The sequence below is a fragment of the Drosophila obscura genome, unplaced genomic scaffold (genome assembly GCF_018151105.1).
Source record: "Drosophila obscura isolate BZ-5 IFL unplaced genomic scaffold, ASM1815110v1 contig_150, whole genome shotgun sequence".
NCBI classification, from domain to species: Eukaryota; Metazoa; Arthropoda; class Insecta; order Diptera; family Drosophilidae; genus Drosophila; species Drosophila obscura.
The window spans coordinates 14,916-32,727 of NW_024542736.1; the positions used below are offsets into that span (position 1 = coordinate 14,916).

The 17,812-nt window shown below is 39.0% G+C and overlaps 1 protein-coding gene across 1 annotated transcript in view; it reads right to left on the minus strand.

Moving 5' to 3' along the window:
- Positions 1-14,578: 14,578 nt before the first annotated feature.
- Positions 14,579-17,812, minus strand: part of LOC111066415 (rho GTPase-activating protein 100F) — a 35,975-nt gene continuing 32,741 nt past the window's right edge. The window contains exons 10-11 of the mRNA XM_022355000.2: positions 16,924-17,053; positions 14,579-16,858 (exon numbers count right to left, since the gene is read on the minus strand). Of these exons, the coding sequence (XP_022210692.2) occupies positions 15,165-16,858; positions 16,924-17,053 (1,824 nt within the window). The 3' untranslated portion in view covers positions 14,579-15,164. The remainder of the gene's footprint in view (positions 16,859-16,923; positions 17,054-17,812) is intronic.

Genomic DNA, 17,812 nt, shown 5'->3' on the forward strand with positions numbered 1-17,812 from the left:
TTTCTGCCATTTGAGCGGTGGAAAGTGGATGCAGAAAATGAGAAAAATTAGAGCGAAAAAAGAGAGCAACGAAAGACAAAGAGAAACAAGAAAAAAAGAGAATTTAAAAAAAGCAGTGACCTTCTGCTGATTTCTGTGCGCCTGGTATCTCAGATTCGAATTTAACGGTTTTCTGCCATTTGAGCGGTGGAAAGTGTATGCAGAAAATGAGAAAAATTAGAGCGAAAAAAGAGAGCAACGAAATAGCAAGAGAAACAAGAAAAAAAGAGAATTTAAAAAAAGCAGTGACCTTCTGCTGATTTCTGTGCGCCTGGTATCTCAGATTCGAATTTAACGGTTTTCTGCCATTTGAGCGGTGGAAAGTGGAGGCAGAAGAAAATGAGAGAAATTTAATCGAGAAAAGAGAGCAACGAAGGACAAAGAGAAACAAGAAAAAAAGAGAATTTAAAAAAACCATCGACCTTCTGCTGATTTCTGTGCGCCTGGTATCTCAGATTTGAACTTAACGGTTTTCTGCCATTTGAGCGGTTTAAAGTGGCAGAAAATGAGAGAAATTGAATAGAAAAAAGAGAGCAACGAAAGAAAAAGAGAAACAAGAAAAAAAGAGAATTTTAAAAAAACCATCGACCTTCTGCTGATTTCTGTGCGCCTGATATCTCAGATTTGAACTTAACGGTTTTCTGCCATTTGAGCGGTGGAAAGTGGATGCAGAAAATGAGAGAAATTGAATAGAAAAAAGAGAGCCACGAAAGAAAAAGAGAAACAAGAAAAAAAGAGATTTTTAAAAAAGCAGTGACCTTCTGCTGATTTCTGTGCGCCTGGTATCTCAGATTCGAATTTAACAGTTTTCTGCCATTTGAGCGGTGGAAGTGGGGCGAAATGGGAGAAGCCACGAAAAGAACAGAAAAGAAAAAAACCAGCGCCGCGTTCGTGGCTGGTATCTATTGAATTAACGTTTTCTGCCATTTGAGCGGTGGAAAGTGGAGGCAGAAAATGAGAAAAATTAGAGCGAAAAAAGAGAGCAACGAAAGACAAAGAGAAACAAGAAAAAAAGGAAATTGAAAGAAACCAGCGACCTTCTGCTGATTTCTGTGCGCCTGGTATCTGAGATTCGAATTTAACGGTTTTCTGCCATTTGAGGTGGAAAGTGGATGCAGAAAATGAGAAAAATTAGAGCGAAAAAAGAGAGCAACGAAAGACAAAGAGAAACAAGAAAAAAAGAGAAATTAAAAAAAGCAGTGACCTTCTGCTGATTTCTGTGCGCCTGGTATCTCAGATTCGAATTTAACAGTTTTCTGCCATTTGAGTGGTGGAAAGTGGAGGCAGAAGAAAATGAGAGAAATTTAATCGAGAAAAGAGAGCAACGAAGGACAAAGAGAAACAAGAAAAAAAGAGAATTTAAAAAAACCATCGACCTTCTGCTGATTTCTGTTCCCTTGGTATCTCAACGGTATCTTAACGGTTTTCTGCCATTTGAGCGGTTGAAAGTGGCAGAAAATGAGAGAAATTGAATAGAAAAAAGAGAGCCACGAAAGAAAAAGAGAAACAAGAAAAAAAGAGAATTTAAAAAAACCATCGACCTTCTGCTGATTTCTGTGCGCCTGATATCTCAGATTTGAACTTAACGGTTTTCTGCCATTTGAGCGGTGGAAAGTGGAGGCAGAAAATAGAGAAATGAAAAAACGACAGACAAAAAGAAACAAGAAAAAAGGAATAAAAAAAACAGCGACCTTCTGCTGGTTTCTGTGCGCCTGGTATCTCAGATTTGAACTTAACCGTTTTCTGCCATTTGAGCGGTGGAAAGTGGATGCAGAAAATGAGAAAAATTAGAGCGAAAAAAAAAAGCAACGAAAGACAAAGAAACAAGAAAAAAAGAGAAATTAAAAAAAGCAGTGACCTTCTGCTGTTTCTGTGCGCCTGGTATCTCAGTTGAACTTAACCGTTTCTGCCATTTGAGCGGTGGAAAGTGGAGGCAGAAAATGAGAGAAATTAATCGAAAAAAGAGAGCAACGAAGGACAAAGAGAAACAAGAAAAAAAGAGAATTTAAAAAACCAGCGACCTTCTGCTGATTTCTGTGCGCCTGGTATCTCAGATTCGAATTTAACGGTTTTCTGCCATTTGAGCGGTGGAAAGTGGAGGCAGAAAATGAGAGAAATTAGATCGAAAAAAGAGAGCAACGAAAGACAAAGAGAAACAAGAAAAAACGAGAAATTAAAAAAACAGCGACCTTCTGCTGATTTCTGTGCGCCTGATATCTCAGATTTGAACTTAACCGTTTTCTGCCATTTGAGCGGTGGAAAGTGGAGGCAGAAAATGAGAGAAATTAGATCGAAAAAAGAGAGCAACGAAAGACAAAGAGAAACAAGAAAAAACGAGAAATTAAAAAACCAGCGACCTTCTGCTGATTTCTGTTCGCCTGGTATCTCAGATTTGAATTTAACGGTTTTCTGCCATTTGAGCGGTGGAAAGTGGAGGCAGAAAATGAGAGAAATTAGATGAAAAAAGAGAGCAAGGAAAGACAAAGGAAACAAGAAAAAAAGAGAAATTAAAAAACCAGCGACCTTCTGCTGATTTCTGTGCGCCTGGTATCTCAGATTCGAATTTAACGGTTTTCTGCCATTTGAGCGGTGGAAAGTGGAGGCAGAAAATGAGAAAAATTAGAGCGAAAAAAGAGAGCAACGAAAGACAAAGAGAAACAAGAAAAAAAGAGAATTTAAAAAAAGCAGTGACCTTCTGCTATTTTGTGCGCCTGGTATCTAGATTCGAATTTAAGGGTTTTCTGCCATTTGAGCGGTGGAAAGTGGAGGCAGAAAATGAGAAAAATTAGAGCGAAAAAAGAGAGCAACGAAAGACAAAGAGAAACAAAAAAAAAAAAATAGCAGTGACCTTCTGCTGATTTCTGTGCGCCTGGTATCTCAGATTTGAACTTAACGGTTTTCTGCCATTTGAGCGGTGGAAAGTGGAGGCAGAAAATGAGAGAAATTATAGCGAAAAAAGAGAGCTACGACAGACAAAAAGAAACAAGAAAAAAAGAGAATTTAAAAAAAACAGCGACCTTCTGCTGATTTCTGTGCGCCTGGTATCTCAGATTTGAACTTAACCGTTTTCTGCCATTTGAGCGGTGGAAAGTGGATGCAGAAAATGAGAAAAATTAGAGCGAAAAAAGAGAGCAACGAAAGACAAGAGAAACAAGAAAAAAAGAGAAATTAAAAAAAGCAGTGACCTTCTGCTGATTTCTGTGCGCCTGGTATCTCAGATTTGAATTTAACGGTTTTCTGCCATTTGAGCGGTGGAAAGTGGAGGCAGAAGAAAATGAGAAGAAATTTAATGAGAAAAGAGAGCAACGAAGGACAAAGAGGAAACAAGAAAAAAAAAGAGAATTTAAAAAAACCATCGACCTTCTGCTGATTTCTGTGCGCCTGGTATCTCAGATTCGAATTTAACGGTTTTCTGCCATTTGAGCGGTGGAAAGTGGAGGCAGAAAATGAGAAAAATTAGAGCGAAAAAAGAGAGCAACGAAAGACAAAGAGAAACAAGAAAAAAAAGAGAAATTAAAAAAAAGCAGTGACCTTCTGCTGATTTCTGTGCGCCTGATATCTCAGATTTGAACTTAACCGTTTTCTGCCATTTGAGCGGTGGAAAGTGGAGGCAGAAAATGAGAGAAATTGAATAGAAAAAAGAGAGCAAAGAAAGACAAAGAGAAACAAGAAAAACAGAGAATTTAAAAAAACCATCGACCTTCTGCTGATTTCTGTGCGCCTGGTATCTCAGATTCGAATTTAACGGTTTTCTGCCATTTGAGCGGTGGAAAGTGGATGCAGAAAATGAGAAAAATTAGAGCGAAAAAAGAGAGCAACGAAAGACAAAGAGAAACAAGAAAAAAAGAGAAATTAAAAAAAGCAGTGACCTTCTGCTGATTTCTGTGCGCCTGGTATCTCAGATTTGAACTTAACCGTTTTCTGCCATTTGAGCGGTGGAAAGTGGAGGCAGAAAATGAGAGAAATTGAAGCGAAAAAAGAGAGCAACGAAAGACAAAGAGAAACAAGGAAAAAAGAGAATTTAAAAAAAGCAGCGACCTTCTGCTGATTTCTGTGCGCCTGGTATCTCAGATTTGAACTTAACGGTTTTCTGCCATTTGAGCGGTGGAAAGTGGAGGCAAAGAAAATGAGAGAAATTTAATCGAGAAAAGAGAGCAACGAAGGACAAAGAGAAACAAGAAAAAAAGAGAATTTAAAAAAACCAGCGACCTTCTGCTGATTTCTGTGCGCCTGGTATCTCAGATTTGAACTTAACGGTTTTCTGCCATTTGAGCGGTGGAAAGTGGGCAGAAAATGAGAAAAATTGAAGAGAAAAAAGAGAGCAACGAAAGACAAAGAGAAACAAGAAAAAAAGAAATTAAAAAAACCATCGACCTTCTGCTGATTTCTGTGCGCCTGGTATCTCAGATTTGAACTTAACGGTTTTCTGCCATTTGAGCGGTGGAAAGTGGAGGCAGAAAATGAGAGAAATTGAATAGAAAAAAGAGAGCCACGAAAGAAAAAGAGAAACAAGAAAAAAGAGAATTTTAAAAAAAGCAGTGACCTTCTGCTGATTTCTGTGCGCCTGGTATCTCAGATTTGAATTTAAGGGTTTTCTGCCATTTGAGCGGTGGAAAGTGGATGCAGAAAATGAGAAAAATTAGAGCGAAAAAAGAGAGCAACGAAAGACAAAGAGAAACAAGAAAAAAAGGAATTGAAAGAAAGCAGTGACCTTCTGCTGATTTCTGTGCGCCTGGTATCTCAGATTTGAATTTAACGGTTTTCTGCCATTTGAGGGTGGAAAGTGGAGGCAGAAAATGAGAAAAATTTAAGCGAAAAAAGAGAGCAACGAAAGACAAAGAGAAACAAGAAAAAAAGAGAATTTAAAAAAACCAGCGACCTTCTGCTGATTTCTGTGCGCCTGGTATCTCAGATTTGAATTAACCGTTTTCTGCCATTTGAGCGGTGGAAAGTGGATGCAGAAAATGAGAAAAATTAGAGCGAAAAAAGAGAGCAACGAAGGACAAAGAGAAACAAGAAAAAAAGAGAATTTAAAAAAAGCAGTGACCTTCTGCTGATTTCTGTGCGCCTGTATCTCAGATTTGAAGTTAACCGTTTTCTGCCATTTGAGCGGTGGAAAGTGGATGCAGAAAATGAGAGAAATTGGAGCGAAAAAAGAGAGCAAAGAAAGACAAAGAGAAACAAGAAAAAAAGAGAATTAAAAAAAACAAGCAGTGACCTTCTGCTGATTTCTGTGCGCCTGGTATCTCAGATTTGAAATTAACCGTTTTCTGCCATTTGAGCGGTGGAAAGTGGAGGCAGAAGAAAATGAGAGAAATTTAATCGAGAAAAGAGAGCAACGAAGGACAAAGAGAAACAAGAAAAAAAGAGAATTTAAAAAAACCATCGACCTTCTGCTGATTTCTGTGCGCCTGGTATCTCAGATTCGAATTTAACGGTTTTCTGCCATTTGAGCGGTGGAAAGTGGATGCAGAAAATGAGAAAAATTAGAGCGAAAAAAGAGAGCAACGAAAGACAAAGAGAAACAAGAAAAAAAGATAAATTAAAAAAAGCAGTGACCTTCTGCTGATTTCTGTGCGCCTGATATCTCAGATTTGAACTTAACCGTTTTCTGCCATTTGAGCGGTGGAAAGTGGAGGCAGAAAATGAGAGAAATTGAATAGAAAAAAGAGAGCAAAGAAAGACAAAGAAAAACAAGAAAAAAAGAGAATTTAAAAAAACCATCGACCTTCTGCTGATTTCTGTGCGCCTGATATCTCAGATTTGAACTTAACGGTTTTCTGCCATTTGAGCGGTGGAAAGTGGAGGCAGAAAATGAGAGAAATTTAATAGAAAAAAGAGAGCTAGGACAGACAAAAAGAAACAAGAAAAAAAGAGAATTTAAAAAAAACAGCGACCTTCTGCTGATTTCTGTGCGCCTGGTATCTCAGATTCGAATTTAACGGTTTTCTGCCATTTGAGCGGTGGAAAGTGGAGGCAGAAAATGAGAAAAATTAGAGCGAAAAAAGATAGCAACGAACGACAAAGAGAAACAAAAAAAAAAAGAAATTAAGCAGTGACCTTCTGCTGATTTATGTGCGCCTGGTATCTCAGATTTGAACTTAACGGTTTTCTGCCATTTGAGCGGTGGAAAGTGGAGGCAGAGAAAATGAGAGAAATTTAATGGAAAAGAGAGCAACGAAGGACAAAAAGAAACAAGAAAAAAAGAGAATTAAAAAAACCATCGACCTTCTGCTGATTTCTGTTCGCCTGGTATCTCAATGGACTTAACGGTTTTCTGCCATTTGAGCGGTGAAGTGGCAGAAAATGAGAGAAATTGGAGGAAAAAAGAGAGCCACGAAAGAAAAAGAGAAACAAGAAAAAAAGGGAATTTAAAAAAACCAGTGACCTTCTGCTGATTTCTGTGCGCCTGATATCTCAGATTTGAATTAACGGTTTTCTGCCATTTGAGCGGTGGAAAGTGGAGGCAGAAAATGAGAGAAATTTAATAGAAAAAAGAGAGCTACGACAGACAAAAAGAAACAAGAAAAAAAGAGAATTTAAAAAAAACAGCGACCTTCTGCTGATTTCTGTGCGCCTGGTATCTCAGATTTGAACTTAACCGTTTTCTGCCATTTGAGCGGTGGAAAGTGGATGCAGAAAATGAGAAAAATTAGAGCGAAAAAAGAGAGCAACGAAAGACAAAGAGAAACAAGAAAAAAAGAGAAATTAAAAAAAGCAGTGACCTTCTGCTGATTTCTGTGCGCCTGGTATCTCAGATTTGAAATTAACCGTTTTCTGCCATTTGAGCGGTGGAAAGTGGAGGCAGAAGAAAATGAGAGAAATTTAATCGAGAAAAGAGAGCAACGAAGGACAAAGAGAAACAAGAAAAAAAGAGAATTTAAAAAAACCATCGACCTTCTGCTGATTTCTGTGCGCCTGGTATCTCAGATTCGAATTTAACGGTTTTCTGCCATTTGAGCGGTGGAAAGTGGATGCAGAAAATGAGAAAAATTAGAGCGAAAAAAGAGAGCAACGAAAGACAAAGAGAAACAAGAAAAAAAGAGAAATTAAAAAAAGCAGTGACCTTCTGCTGATTTCTGTGCGCCTGATATCTCAGATTTGAACTTAACCGTTTTCTGCCATTTGAGCGGTGGAAAGTGGAGGCAGAAAATGAGAGAAATTGAATAGAAAAAAGAGAGCAAAGAAAGACAAAGAGAAACAAGAAAAAAAGAGAATTTCAAAAAACCATCGACCTTCTGCTGATTTCTGTGCGCCTGATATCTCAGATTTGAACTTAACCGTTTTCTGCCATTTGAGCGGTGGAAAGTGGAGGCAGAAAATGAGAGAAATTGAATAGAAAAAAGAGAGCAACGAAAGACAAAGAGAAACAAGAAAAAAAGAGAATTTAAAAAAACCATCGACCTTCTGCTGATTTCTGTGCGCCTGATATCTCAGATTTGAACTTAACGGTTTTCTGCCATTTGAGCGGTGGAAAGTGGAGGCAGAAAATGAGAGAAATTTAATAGAAAAAAGAGAGCTAGGACAGACAAAAAGAAACAAGAAAAAAAGAGAATTTAAAAAAAACAGCGACCTTCTGCTGATTTCTGTGCGCCTGGTATCTCAGATTCGAATTTAACGGTTTTCTGCCATTTGAGCGGTGGAAAGTGGAGGCAGAAAATGAGAAAAATTAGAGCGAAAAAAGAGAGCAACGAAAGACAAAGAGAAACAAAAAAAAAAAGAAATTAAGCAGTGACCTTCTGCTGATTTATGTGCGCCTGGTATCTCAGATTTGAACTTAACGGTTTTCTGCCATTTGAGCGGTGGAAAGTGGAGGCAGAAAATGAGAGAAATTTAATAGAAAAAAGAGAGCTACGACAGACAAAAAGAAACAAGAAAAAAAGAGAATTAAAAAAAAACACCGACCTTCTGCTGATTTCTGTGCGCCTGGTATCTCAGATTCGAATTTAACGGTTTTCTGCCATTTGAGCGGTGGAAAGTGGAGGCAGAAAATGAGAAAAATTAGAGCGAAAAAAGAGAGCAACGAACGACAAAAGAGAAACAAGAAAAAAAAGGGAAATTAAAAAAAGCAGTGTTCTTCTGCTGATTTCTGTGCGCCTGGTATCTCAGATTTGAACTTAACGGTTTTCTGCCATTTGAGCGGTGGAAAGTGGAGGGAGAAAATGAGAAAAATTAGAGCGAAAAAAGAGAGCAACGAAAGACAAAGAGAAACAAGAAAAAAAGAGAAATTAAAAAAAAGCAGTGACCTTCTGCTGATTTCTGTGCGCCTGGTATCTCAGATTTGAACTTAACCGTTTTCTGCCATTTGAGCGTTGGAAAGTGGAGGCAGAAGACGAGAGAAATTAGATCGAAACGAGAAGGAACGCGACTCTACTTATACCCGTACTCAGTCAGTATATACATTTTTGAGCTTATGATTTTTTAGAATTTTTAAGAAAAATTTTACAGCTTATTTTTTTTTTACATCTGTTATCTACATCTATCAATCTGGTAGATATGGTCATTCTCTACGATACTACGCTTTTACTTTTTTGGTATCCTTAAAATTGTGGGTGCCACAGATGTTCGTTCTTTTAGTGTCGAAAGTGGGCGGGGCTAAATTTTTAAATACACTTGTAGCAGTGTGATATCACAAGAGTCTGGAAACCAAAATTTGGTTGCTCTAGCTTTTATAGTCTCTGAGATCTAGGCGCTCATCAAGACGGACAGACAGACAGACAGACGGAAACACATACACGGCTACTTTATGGGGTCGGAAACGTTTCCTTCTCTGCGTTACACACATCCACTTTTACCACAAATACAATATACCCCAACTCTTTTTGAGTACGGGAATAAAAACCAATTTCGGTTCAAGCGGCAAAAAATTGTAGAACCCACACAAGCACAGTATGCGAGAATACATGGCACACACACACATTTAAGTAAACTGAAATCTCAAGCAAAGTCGGTTTCGGGAGCTAAAAATTATTCTATGCATACAATCACATATGTCCGTCGGCTCGTGTCACGTCATGAGCCGAACGCGATCGACCCCAGAGCCGAAGACCTGCGAAAGTAAGCTGAAAACTCAGCTGCGACACGTTCGTTGCATGAACTGGCACAGCTACATACTGTATGGTTAGTGCCAAAACGTAATAACTCAACCGTAGTGTAAATAGGCTATAATTTTGCAGCAACGGCAAATGTCAAACGTCAAATGGATTTCTTATATTTAATGGCATTCAATCACTAATAAATAAAACGCATTCGAATAAATATTTGTATTTATATGTATATATATTTTCATTAAATAATGTAACATCGCTTTATTCTCACGCAAAGAACGATTTCGGTTTTAGGTTGTATTTGTTTTTGCTTTCCATAATTATGAGATAATTTTTTATTGTTATTTTGTTTGGAATAAATAATAAGTTAAGTTTACTTGCTCATTAGGCCATCACACACACACACATGTCATGTAATGCCATGTCGACGACACATATGGTATAATTGCAATGCACTTTTCTATGCGAATTAGTCACCTCTCAATATATCGTATAATTTACGGTATATGCAAAGTACCTATTTATTTGTTTTATGTGTATGTACCGGCTGTATTATGTCTATATTAACGTTACAATTTACTTGTTTCTTTGTGGCAGTGGTAAGTAGAGTATTATCAGAGTACCGTTCTAACGCTGTTCTCGCTGTTGTTGTCCCGAAACACTCGATCGTGACAGTTGGTTAGGTATGGTTTTCTTTTTGGATTCCTTTGCGGTTTAGCTCTGTCTGCTGCGTCTGCGTATTGGTATGTATATTTAGGTATTGAAAAACGCAATACGCAATATACATACATAGATAGATATTGTACATACATATATATATATATATATATATATATATATATATATATATATATGTATATATATATGCTTAATTTGCTGGGTTTGTTCTATATATGCAATTGGAATGAAGAGGATACAAAAAAAATAAGTTCTAACAAACTAAACATTCTAAATTACATTTTAAATTTAGTTTGTTCTTTCCGCTTCGTTTTATGGTGGGTTTTAGAAAATTATTTCAAAGTTAAATGTTAAATTGGTATTCATTTTTTGTGTTCTTTTTCGTTCATTTAGGTATCCGTTGACCTGACTACTTGAGAACTATTCGCTATCTGCTCTCAATACGATTTTAACTATTCTTTAGACTATTTCTTATTCCATTTTATTATTAAATTTGCATATTAAGTAGGTAGCAAAATGCTGGTGGTAATATTTGTATTATTTCCGCTAATATTTCACTATTAATTTAAGATTTGGTATATTACTTCGTTTTAGTTCAATGACGCGCTAGAAAAGGTTTCAACTGATTGAAAACAATAACAAAAAAACTGGGGTAACTCTGAGACTTTTCATGACTGGGGGATTTCGAAAGATGTATACACTATTTATTGTACATATGTATGTATGTATGTAGTTTGGTGTCGATTGCAAGAAAAACTCTCCTTTTCTGGGTAGGGAGTTTTGTAGTTGTTGTTGTTGATTTGTTTCGTTTCGTTATGTTTTAGTTTTGTTTGGTTTTCAGTCTTTTCAACAAATTGATTGCTTGGATTTTGTAAATTTGTTTGCTGGATTGTTCTTGATGTGGCTGTGTATTTTTTTCTAGTTGTTGCTGATATCGGTGTTGGTTTTCATTTGTTTGATGTTCAAGCTTCGGATTTTGCCTGATGAGAAGAGCTACGCTACGGTTTTTTAACTAAAATGTGTGTTGTATTTGCCTAACATTTGATGGAGCATGCTCATGATTTGTTACACTTAGTTCTTAAGTACTTTTCCCTTTGTTTTGGTTGTTAATATTATGCTTATTATAACTCGCTAACGCCCTGAGCATTTGGTCTCCATTTACTTGTTAAGTTCGACAGAAATTTATTTAGAAATGGCTTTAAAACCCAAAACAAAGTCCCCGTAAAGCGTCAGTGGGTTCTCAAAGTAAGTTGTGGGTGTGTGTAACAAAGAGTAGGAGGTAGGATAGGATCCAATATTCTGGGCTAGAAAAGTAAATGAAACTTTAGGCACATTTAATACATACATAAATTCACATATTCATTTTATATACTTAGGCATATGCACTATCCAAACTTATCCAAACCGCAATACAACTGAGCTCTCGAATTCCACTTTGAAACATAAAGATAATCCGGAATCGTCTGTGTGTGTTTTGCTAGCGCTGCTGCCGATATTTCCGTTACCATTTCATTTCGATTCGATTCTATTAGTCGCATGCTTTACGAATGCGTATAATTTGTTTTGTAGTTTTAGTTACTTTCTCTAATACTCGTATTAATGAGTGTTCGATATTGTGCAATACATTTCGGTAAATTAGTTCGTTCTTCTGTTACACTCACTGTTAATTAACAGTAATGCTTAGTCGCTCTGTGTATCTGCATAATTATCAATTCATATTTGCTCAACATATTCTTTTTCTTTGTCTTTTTCATTTGTCATTTGCCAGCTAACAGATCAGATGGTGGCTTGTTAGTTAATTTAGTTTATTAGAATTAGGTATTTACTCTAAGTTAAATGCATATACAATTTGTAGTACTTTGGTTGCCTGCCAATCATGTTTTATTTTATTTAATTTTATTTTATTTTGTTTTAGTTTAGTATGTAACTATTTATATGTATGTATTATGTAGTTGCTGCTCTGCCGCTATTAATTTTGGTTTAGGTTTGTATACATACATACTTCTATACGTGAATACTTTTGCATTAACAATATATCCCATTCAGCGTCAATTTGGTTTTTGGTTTTTGCTTTACTTGTTTAAATGTACGATATGACACAGTGATATATATTCCATAGTATATGTTATTCTAAAGTACAAGTACAAATACATATCGAACAGGGTTAAGCCCAGAGCACGCAGCTCAAGCGGCACAAGCAAAGAACACGCCACGCAGCCCAACTTCACCATCTGAACCACATCCCACATCCCACACCCATTTCCATTTCTATTTCCGCATCCGTTTCCACCACCAAACCCCCCAACTGATCGTTTCACCCTCCTTGTCCCTTCTCCTCTTTTCCCCTGCCACCACATCTTAAGGCTAAGCTAACTACAACTAAGAAGCCACAACGATTCGCAAATCAATTGAAGTTTTGTCCTAAGTACTCGTGATACATATCTGCCTCCAAAGTGTCTCATCTACTAGTATTTGGTATTACATATACATATGTGGAATATGTTTCGAATTTGTAACCTTTGGGTCGTTCAACGATTAAAGCTTTTGGGTGAACAAATTAAAAGAGAATTGGTTGGGTGTCTAGTAATTACTGGGTAGGGGTAATACTATATATAATAAAAGGTATATATAATATATGTAAAATGAAGGCGACAGCTGTAGTAACATTGACGTTTCTTTGGTATGTAATAATTGTACGACTTTAAAATCCTAAAATCAATAACCAGGATGGGCAGCTAGTAAGTCGGTTCGGAGATGGCCCTCGCCCTGGCCCACTTGACCTCTACAAATGAACATTGCTCCTCGTCTGATTTTTGTTGCTGTTTTTTAAAAACTCTACACTCTATATGCAATAATTAACAATTCACTATATAAAAATCAATTTGCCTCAACTATTTGTTTGCCTATGCTGTGGTTTATAACTCTTTGGTTTGAGAATCATGTGTAACACTTTAATTTTTCTCCATTCATATAAAATAAATCTGACAACAAGTAACCGAATAATTATCTATTTAAAATCTTAACGCTTCCCACACCTCAATGTCTCCTTCTATCTCTTGCTCATTCGGGGTACAGTACAGTACATCAACATCAGCAACGCTTTGATCAATATTTTGAGTTAGTATTTAAAATCAAATAATGCACAATCTTGGTTATGAATATGTTTACGTTAATCCCATGCTAATAATTGATTTGAAATTTGAATCTGAACTTGAACTTGAATTCCGTATATGGTAGCTTGTTATTTCATTTGTGATTGGGTTCTTGTAGGAAGTTGTACTTTGCATGAAGACGAATGATTATGCTTGGTGTTATGTTTTGGGTAGCCAACACAAATGTACATCCATAGTATATACTTCTGCCATATTTTCTGACTGCTAGCCTGCTCATCTGTATATACTCGTATTTATTGCTTAAGATTCTCCCTGACTGGCCTAATTTAAATAATATTTTCACTATGCTATGTTTATATGTACTATATGTATGTATCTGCCATGACTGCATAAGCCTAGGTGTATATACTATACCTATATGACTATGACTAGAAACTATCTTGAACTGACAAACATTGACTAGCTGACTAGCTGACTAACTGACCGACTGACTGATGATACTCTAGCTAAAGCACAAACGTTGTAAGTATATTGTGGGTATTTACAGTTTCGTAGCATTCGTTATCGAGGGTTATTTCTATTGTATTATATTTGATATATGTATGTATGCATGTTCATATATTTTTTATAGATTTGTTATAGTACGGATTGGGATTAAGCACAGTTGGGGGCCGTACATACATACATATTTTAGGTGTATATATAAAAAGCTTTGGAAACATAAATGCTGTAAAATCTGTCCCTTAATCGCAAAGCGTGTTTAATTTTTTGTTATTGTATAGTTGTTATATATCTAACTTTTACTTTACTTCTCCATCTTTTATTTAGTTTTTTTTTAGTTTTTTTTGGTTTGTTTTGTTTTGTTTTGTTTTTTTTTCCATCGTTTGTATAATTATGTTTAAATGTTTATAAATATTATACTGTATTGTTGTATATTAGTGTGTATATCAGACTTTGTTTCATACCAAAAACTAAGCACATCGATTCGTCAATAAATTCATGTATTTGTATGTTTTTTTTACGTGTGTGATGTTTGCGTGTGATGTATTATCGAATCACCGATCATCAGATATCGAATACGTTAACAAACACAAATAGCTCCAAGTATGCAGGCGGCTGTTTTGGATTCGTATCGAAGCATACCTTATACAATTCTGGTATGGTTATATATTTGTATAAGAGTATATTACATACATACATGTAAGAGGCGTTGAGAAACATTTTAGGCAAATATATTGCTCGAAAAGTTGTCCAGTAATTACTTGTGTTGGGCTTTTGCATAGATTTTACATACACATATACACATACATAAAGATATATAAATACATACATATATGTATATATATGGTATATAGCGGATTTATAGATTAATAGAGTTGGTCACATTGAAACACACACATCGCATACGCTGTGCTGTGGTTGGAAGGTGGAAGGGATAGAAAATGTATGTAGAGAGTTTGTAATTCCAAATAGTTGGGGGAGGGGACTGGGGACTATGCAAAAATATCTCATTAGCATAATATAATTTTATTGCATGTCTATTATGTATAGGCATTGTACATAAGTATGTATGTCTGTATATATGTAGAAATTGTTGATTTGTTATGTTGCTTGTAAAAATTAAATGCGCGATCAACCTTTTTGTTTAAGTTTGTTCTTGTTCATGTTCATGTTTTTGTTGTTTTTAGTTGTTTTTATACTATTTATAATTTGTAATTTGTTGTATACTATGTTTATCATTCTCTTGTTTTGTTTTGTTATGTTTTGCTTTTAGTTCATTCAAAAATACTGTTCGTAAATGTTATTGAATTCGGATTTATGTTAGCTAAATGGCTGCCCACCCTCCCACTGTTGGTGTCAAGCATTACGGAAAAGTATTAAAGCTTTCCGTTGGGTTAACATACGCACACACACACACACACACACACACACACACACACACATACTCAACACACACACACACAGAGAAAGCTCGGCAGCCATGTTGGCCTTCCGTTTAATAAGAGGAGATATACAATACGTAAGTATCCGCGTGTTCAGTGGGTTTTAGCATAGTTTTTCTAGTTCGATTATTGTTTATCGGTTTATATATTCGTATTATTCGTTCTATGTAAATTTGTAAACTGTAAATACTCCAAAAGAACACTTTCAGCATTGTCTGTCTGTCTGTCTGTATGGAAATCGGTTTCGGTTTCTGTTTCGGTTTCGTTTTCGTAATCGTATCGTACTAGTTCGTTATCTTTAGCCCCATCGAACGGATGCCCATGCCCCCATTCGTTTTATCCACTCACTTGAGATCGTCGTACTCATCGCTACCGTTCTTGGAGTCGCCCGACGACTGGAATGCCGCCATCACGGTCGCCCTATGATGACCCTTGTCCGCCCCCAGCTTATCCTCCCCATGGCCATTGTTACTACCGCCGTTGCCCCCATTGCTACTGGGCTTCTCGTCGAAGGCATCGAGGAAGGGATTGGTGGCAGCGTACTGCGCCCGATATGTGCCCAGGGTGTGGTAGTTGTTGCCCCCATTGGTAAAGGGACGCGAACTGCTGCCGCTCGAGGTGCTGCTAGAGTAGAAATCATAGCTATTGGTGGAGCCCGTCATGGAGCTGACCCCGCTGCTGGTTGTCGTACCCGCGCCGCTGCTCGAGTGGTAGGAGGAACTGGCACTGCTGCCGAACAGAGCAGCACCCGAGCTGGCGGCCCCACTCTTTGGCAAAGTGCCGTACAGGTGCATGGCATTGTGGTTGCCGTTGCCATTGGTGCTGGTGAAGGGACTGTTGGTGCTGCCCAAATGGTTGTGATTGCCGCTGGCCCCATTGCCATTGCCCAGGCCGCTGCTACCAAAGAGAGCGCTGCCATAGCTCCTGGGCTCTGAGCTCGAACCTGATCCCGAGCCCGAGCCCGAGCCCGATCCCGCTACCGACTTATTACTACTGCTGGCTGTGTTCCGCGAGTCGTTGGTGTAGGTTGTCGTGGTGCTGGATGCACTGGCGTTGGCCGTGGTTCCACCAATGTAGGTCTTGGTCTCCGTCTCCGACGATGACGACGAGGCCAGGCTGTCAAACAGCCGCCGTCCGGTCGACACAATGGATGAGGAGCCACTTACCGCTGCTCCGGACTTACTGTCCTTGTTCAGGCGCGAGGGCGATGACAACTTCTGGCTGTTGGTGTGGTTAGTGTTCGTGTCCGCTGAGCTTGGCGACGATGTGGTGTGCTTGCTGATCGCTCCCGTTGTGGCGCTGGGCTTGATAGAAGAGCCGGGGCCGGCGACAGTGGGCGTGACCAGTTGGTATGTGCCCTTGGGCAGACCATCCCCACCGCCTGGCGGCGATGGTGACTCCGGCGACTTAATCGGAGTGAACTGGACTCTCGGCTCGCGCTTTAAATACTTCGACATCAGCTGGCTGGTGGTCATTGCCTGCGACTGTGCCAGCAACGCGTTGGTGGAGGCCGATGACTTGTACGATAGCAGATCGTCCGAGTCATCGGAGGAGGTGGTGGGTGCCGAGGTGGCCGTCGAGCCGGCACTCAATACCGTTGCCTGCGACGAGCTGGAGCTTGAGGTGGCACTCGACTTGTTGCGCATCGCCTTGTACTCATCGCTGGCGTTGAGGCTGGTCTTGCTGGGGGTGTAGTTGTTGCCGCTGTAGCCGCTGCTCTTCTTCGTCTCCAGGCTGGCGTACTTGGAGCTGTAGCTGGTGGAGTCGTCGCCGGCCAAGCTCTTGGACAGCGCTTTGTGCGGTTCATAGAAGTCAACGTTGCCTTTGCGTGTTGTCGTGCTGCCGCTGCCGCTGTAGCTGTTGCCCAGACCTAGGGCTGATGTTGCATCCGACTGGGTGGTGGGTGTGATGGCATCTATGGGTGCATCCTTCTGCAGCGGTGGCTTCTTCTGCACAATGGAATAGGGGCTGGCCGTATCGATGATCTTGACTTGCTTAACGGAGACAGGTGAAGCACCGCGCTTGATGGTATCCGTGCCTGCAACGGGAGTCCCATTAGAGTCTCTATCTTGGTATTTTGTCTGGATCTTTTATCTTTCTTACTTTTACCCGAGCCCGATCCGGAGCCCGAACCCGTCGACGCCGAGCTACTGCCTGGGGAGGGTGTGCCTGGAAGTGGCAGTGGCGATTGGTCGGGAATTGCTGAGCCCACTGATCCCGCCAATTGATAGGGCTGCAAGATATCAGAGCAAGACAGAAAGAAAGAGAGAGAGAGGGCGTAGGATAACCCATGAAGTTGGTCAATTGTTTGTTTGCATAGGTATCAAAACGGGGGCTTTATACGGGATATATAGGGGGCGCAATACGTGCAGTGGAGTGGTCATCTGGTTAAAGTCTTATTTATACGAGTAGGGTGTGCAGAGTGAGAGAGAGAATTTTGAATTTAGGCTCGGCTGTTGGTGTGTTACTGGTATACATAATGGGTGTGTGTGTGTGTGTTAGTGGATGTTCGGTGTAGAGTGTACAGTGTAGAGTGTAAGCAGATATAACGTTTCACTTTGTGCTGTGTGCGATACGTTCTCAAACGGTTGGGGGGGGCGGCCAATTCGTAAACCAATCAGATAGTTATTATACTCTTTATTCGGTTGTGATTCCGGGGTAAGTTAGGAACGAGGTGAGTACGGGGGTGAGTGGTGGGTGATGCAAAAGCGTGAGGTGTTCGGACATGCAAAACGGAGTGCCATGAACGATGTGCAGTGGATAGAAAAAATACAGTAAATGGTGCAGGAGAAAGCAGGTCCCTTGTCAGTCCCAAAATAATAATTAATAACGGAAGTAGGGTCTAGGATGTTCTATATATTTTGTATGTATTTTCCCCAACACTTTGCTCTAAGTATTCTACATCGGCTGTGATTTGGGCGACAGGATGGCTCATAGGGCACTGAAAAAAGTATCATCTCCTGGGAGGAAGGTGTGTGGGCTACTGCACAGT